The sequence below is a fragment of the Colobus angolensis genome, unplaced genomic scaffold (assembly GCF_000951035.1).
Source record: "Colobus angolensis palliatus isolate OR3802 unplaced genomic scaffold, Cang.pa_1.0 Scaffold8, whole genome shotgun sequence".
Classification (NCBI taxonomy): Eukaryota; Metazoa; Chordata; class Mammalia; order Primates; family Cercopithecidae; genus Colobus; species Colobus angolensis.
In genome coordinates, this window is record NW_012121820.1 from 18,777,896 (window position 1) to 18,783,895 (window position 6,000).

The 6,000-nt window shown below is 47.1% G+C and overlaps 1 protein-coding gene across 1 annotated transcript in view; it reads right to left on the reverse strand.

Annotated features, from left to right (window-relative positions):
• MMP24 (matrix metallopeptidase 24 (membrane-inserted)) overlaps nucleotides 1-6,000 on the reverse strand; it is a 33,319-nt gene that overhangs the window by 24,813 nt on the left and 2,506 nt on the right. The window contains exon 2 of the mRNA XM_011929165.1: nucleotides 5,108-5,256. Coding sequence (XP_011784555.1) covers nucleotides 5,108-5,256 — 149 coding nt within the window. The remainder of the gene's footprint in view (nucleotides 1-5,107; nucleotides 5,257-6,000) is intronic.

Below are 6,000 nucleotides of genomic sequence, written 5' to 3' on the forward strand. Positions count from 1 at the left end.
AAAAAAGTCAAACTCTTCATCCTGACCCACAAAGCCCCACATGACCCAGCCCCTGCATACCTGTCCAAGAACATCATCATCCTTCTCCCCTTACATCCTAAGCTCCAGGCATGGCGACCTTCTTGTTTTTCCTTGAGCATGCTAAGCCTATTCCTATGGTAGGGTCTTTGCATTGCTGTTCCCTCTACTTGCAACACTCTTCTTCTACATGTGGTTTGTTCCCTTACTTCATTAATGTCTCTGCTCAAATAGTATCCCTTCACAGAGGACTTCCTTGTCCTCTCTATCTAAAAGTTTCCCTGGCCCCAACCCACTGCTATCTGCTTATCCTGCTTAATGTTTCTTCATAGGATTTATCACTTGTGAACTTAGATTATGCATTTGCTTTCTTGTTTGTTCTTTGTCTCTTTCCCCAGATTCTAAGCTCCATAAGGACAGGAGCCTTGCCTGTATCCCCAGGGCTGGCACAGTGCCTGACACAGAAGGGGTTCAATAATTATTGTTGACTGACTGACTGAATGAATGAATCGCAACTATCCAACAGTAGAATGGCATAGCATGAAGACAGCAAATTCTCTTTCACTAGACTTGTTCAAGAAGTGAATAAACAGGCTGGGTGTGGTGGCTCACACCTGTAATCCCAGCACTCTGGGAGGCTGAGGCAGGTGGCTCATCGGAGGTCAGGAGTTTGAGACCAGCCTGGCTAACAAGGTGAAACCCTGTCTCTACTAAGAATACAAAAAAATAGCTGGGCGTAGTGGCAGATGGCTGTAATCCCAGCTACTCGGGAGGCTGAGGCAGGGGAATGGCTTGAACCCGGGAGGCAGAGGTTGCCGTGAGCTGAGATTGTGCCATTGTGCTCCAGCCTGGGCAAGAAGAGCGAAATGCCGTTACAGGAAAAAAAAAAAAAAAAAAAAGAGGTGGCTAAACAACTGTGGGATGTGGAGCATAATTATCTGCAGCACTTATTATATTGTGTTGTGATTTAAAATTTATTGGTCTATTTCCTCTAATAAATGGTAAATTGAGGACAGGAACTATGTCCTATTCATCATTGTGTCCCCAAAAGGTAGCCCGGTGCCTGAAATTACGTAAATCCTGATATCTGTTTGTTACCAGGTGATACGGTTTTGATTTGTGTCCCCGCCTAGATCTCCTGTCGAACTGTAATCCCCAGTGTTGGCGGCCGGGCCTGCTGGGAGGTGATTGGGCTATGCGGGCAGACCTCCCCCTGCTGTTCTGCTGTTAGCGAGTGAGTTCTCATGAGATCCGGTTGTTTAACAGTGTGGAGCACCTCCGGCTTCTCCCTCTTTCCCCTGCTCCAGGCATGTGATGACATGCTTGTTTCCCCTTTGCCTTCTACTATGATTGAAAGTTTCCTGAGGCGTTCCCAGCCATGCTTCCTGTAAAGCCTGTGGAACCCTGAGCCAATTAAACCTCTTTTCTTTATAAATTACCCAGTTTCAGGTATTTATCTTTTTTCTTTCTTTCTTTCTTTTTTTTTTGAGACAGAGTCTCACTCTGTTGCCCAGGCTGGAGTGTAGTGGTGCAATCTCAGCTCACTGCAACCTCTGCCTCCTGAGTTCAAGCAATTTTCCTGCCTCAGCGTCCTGAGTAGTAGCTGGGATTACAGGTGTGCACCACCATGCCCGGCTAATTTTTGTATTTTTAGTAGAGACGGGGTTTCACCATGTTGGTCAGGCTAGTCTCGAACTCCTAGCCTCAGGTGATCTGCCCACCTTGGCCTCCCAAAGTGCTGGGATTACAGGTGTGAGCCACTGCGCCCAGCACATTTTTTTTTTTTTTTTTTTTTTTGAGACGGAGTCTCGCTCTGTCGCCCAGGCTGGAGTGCAGTGGCGCGATCTCGGCTCACTGCAAGCTCCGCCTCCCAGGTTTACGCCATTCTCCTGCCTCAGCCTCCCAAGTAGCTGGGACTACAGGCGCCTGCCACCTCGCCCGGCTAGTTTTTTGTATTTTTTAGTAGAGACGGGGTTTCACTGTGTTAGCCAGGATGGTCTCGATCTCCTGACCTCGTGATCCGCCCGTCTCGGCCTCCCAAAGTGCTCGGATTACAGGCTTGAGCCACTGTGCCCTGCCCAGCACATTCTTTTAAAACTTTGATTCTTGGCCAGGTGCAGTAGTTCACACCTATAATCCTAGCACTTTGGGAAGCTGAGGCAGGAGACTGCTTGAGCCTAGAAGATCATGACCAGCCTGGGCAACATGGCAAAGCCCTATCTCTACTAAAGATACAAAAAATTAGCCAGGCATGGTGGTACGTGCCTGTAGTCCCAGCTACTAGGGAGGCTGAGGTGGGAGGATCACCTGAACTTGGAAAGTTGAGGCTACAGTGAGCCAAGATCGCACCACTACACTCCAACCTGGGTGAGGGAAGTGAGACCTTGTCTCAAAATATAAAATAAAATAAAATAAAATAAAATAAAGTAAAATAAAATAAAATAAAATAAAGTTTGATTCTCAAAACAACACTGTGAGGTAACAGAAATTATTATTCCCATTTCACAGATGAGGGAAACAATCCACAGATAAATCCAGTACCTTGCAAAACACAGAAATCAGCAAGGCAGGACTGGAACTTAGTTGAATGAAAAAAATGAACTATTAATTAATGCAATTTAACAAAGCCTGGAGCTTTTATTTTTTCCTGTCACTGCTAAGCACAAAGTTGAGCTAGAGGAACTATGTTGTTGACCAAATGAATGGGTGAATGAATAAATGTGTGACATTTCCCAAGGTAGACACTCAAACATAGTACTTTAAATGGCTAATCTCGCTTCCTTTCATTAACAGTCCCTGGGAAGAGAACCAAGAACCACCTCTGGCTGAGTTAGACCTGGAAGGCACCTAGGGGAGGAAACAGGCTCAGAGAAGGGCAGCCATTGCCCAAGGTCACAGAGCTGGAGCTGCAACTTGGGGCTCTAAATTCTACCCCGAACACTCCCCAACTCAGGTCTTGGATTAATAAGTGCGACTGGCTTCCTCCTTCCCCTGCTTCCAGAGCACAACACCCCCACCTTCCTACAAGGAGGCGTGGGCAGAACTGAAAGTGGGAAATGCCATCCTTTTCCCTCGGATGGTTCCCTCTGCCTCCTGCTTTCACCATCCACCTGCCACTCTCTGAGCACTATCCAACAGGCCTGGGGCTTTTTGGAACAGAGTAAAACCCAAGGCCAGGTGGTGCCGCAGCAGAGACACCAGTGCTTCTGCCCCAGGATGCACTGCCATGAGGCCTGTGCAAAGCCCTCAAAATAACCTCCGCTTTGAAAGGCGGCTGGGCTCTCTTTAACCAGCTGGAGACCACAAGGCCAAGGAGTCCATATCACAGGAGAGGAACATCACATCATCACAGGAGAAGACGTTCACACTCTCATAATCAGAGAATCCTAGGAATAGGAAACGTTCACACAGGATTTTAGGATCCTGAAACCCCAGACTCGTCAAGTTTTAAAAGCTCAGATGCTTAAAATAATGGAATCTAGGCTGGGCGTGGTGGCTTACGCCTGTAATCCTAGCACTCTGGGAGGCCGAGGCAGGTGGATCACCTGAGGTCAGGAGTTCGAGACCAGCCTGGCCAACATGGTGAAACCCTGTCTCTACTAAAAATACAAAAAAAATTAGCCAGCATGGTGGTACATGCCTGTAATCTCAGCTACTAGGGAGGCTGAGGCAGGAGAATCGCTTGAACCCCGGAGGCAGAGGTTGCAGTAAGCTGAGATTGCGCCACTGCCCTCCAGCCTGGGTGACAGACTAAGACTCCATTTCATCAAAAAAAAAGTGGAATCTAGGATTTAGAGCCATAATCCAACACTCCCCTTTGCATATGAACACACTGAGACCCAGAGAGATGATTCTGTCCAGGAATGACTTACATCAAATAGATCCTTGATCCACAACTGGGTGCATTTCCTATTCCTCCTCCCACCAACTCCCCTGCATCCTCACCCAGCCCTGCTAGCTCCTTCCAACTGCCTCAGGCTCCCCTCCCTTCCCACCTCCTTAGGAAACTCACTCCTGCTCTTTCCCATGCTTTAATGATGTGAATGGCTTTTCTTAAACAGCTCTCATAGCTTTCTTAAGCAAGTTTAAGCCTGTTCAACTCTCTCCCATCTTAAACAAACAAAACTTCATCCTCTCTAGCTGCTACCCATTTCTCCCTACCTCCCTGTCAAGCTTCTTGAATGTCCTTCCTCCACTTGCTACTTCTCCTCACCTCCGCTTCTCCCCACTTCAATCTGACTTCATCTCCACCATTCTGCTGAGGTTAACAACAACCTCTTTGTCACTAAACCCAGCAGACAACTTTCAGCCGTGCTTCTGTTGGAGGGCTCTGGAGCGGCTGGCCCCACTGACCACCCCACACCATGTGGCATCATGACAGTGCATCACATCATCACATCAGGCTTCTCCTCTCCGGCTGCCCCTTCCTGGCTAGCTTTGGGGAAGTGCTATCCCCAGCACCTGCCTGTGAATCTTTACATTCTCCTTGAGTGATTGTGATCATCCTCATGGCTTTTTTCTACCTCCTAAGTGTTACTACCTCCCAAGTGTCTCCCCAAAACTCATTGTTTCCTTCTGAGCTCTAGACTGGTGTGGCTCGATGACTGTATTTGTCATTAAATGGTGAGCCTCTGGAGGGCCAGATGACAGGCACATGCAGGCGCCCAGCAAATGTTTGGTAAATGGAAAAAGTGGAGCCAACTCATTATCATTCAAGCATTTTCTGTATTCTATGAGACATGTACATTGCAGGGAGCTCCAGAGGGTGACCCACAGATAAATTATTCGAGCCCGAGGGGATTTAAGAGCCCATCTATAACCCAATCCCTCGTTGTAGTGATAAGGAAACTGAGGTCCAGAAGGGTTAAGCAACTTGTCTCCAAGGTCACATGGAAAGTTAATGGGAGGGCTGGACTCCCATCCCAGCACGTCTGCCACTCACATCGGGATTATTCTCTCCCGGGATGGCACTGCAGGAATAAAAGATAGGAAGGGAGGATGGGCATGGGGTGTACACAGGCCATGACAAATGTGAACCCAAATGTAAGTCCAGAAAGTTCAAAGGCACAATGTCCTACGCAAATCTTACTCGATCGTTGTCTGATCCAACACACCGGTGACTGGGATCCCGTAAAACTGCTGCATAGTGGAGACTGCTGACTGCAAGGCCTTCCCTGAGTGCAACGCAGATGCCCGTGAATCATAGGGAAGCAGATAGCCATAGGACTTTAACCAGTTCTGAAAGACACATGAAAGAAAAGGATGCATTATGCTGGGAAAGGCTCTGTTCTACCTGGGCAGAGATGTGCCCTTAAAATGAGGGATCATTTGACCCCAGCGACTCCTGGACTCATGCTCTGTGTTCTTCTTCCTTCACTCCACCCTGCAGACACTGTCAAATTAACCTCCAGAAAGCAGCTTTTATTGGCGTCCTCTCCTGCTAGAAACCTTTCATTGGATTTCTATTGGCCACAGAATAAAGACTAAATTTGAATTCAGAGCTTTCCATTGCCCTGCCTCTTTACTCATTTATTCAGTGCTTTCCACTGATATTGGACTAGACATGGAAAAGCACAGCACGGTTAATTCTGTGATACAGAGAGGCATTTTGAAAATGTCGTGCCACCCAGAAACGCACTGTGTCTACTGTCAAAGCTTGACGAAGAACCATGTTGTAGAATATTTATTGGCAGGAGATTATAAACAATATGTATTGCTACCCCCCAGAAAAGCAAGCCACTATAAATAAATATAAATAAAACAATGCATGATCTTATTTAAATATAAATAAATGATGTGTGCATAGAAAAAACCTAGAAAGGCATATATAAAAATTATGTAGGAGGCCGGGTGTGGTGGCTCAAGCTTGTAATCCCAGCACTTTGGGAGACTGAGACGGACGGATCACGAGGTCAGGAGATCGAGACCACCCTGGCTAACACAGTGAAACCCCGTCTCTACTAAAAAATACAAAAAACTAGC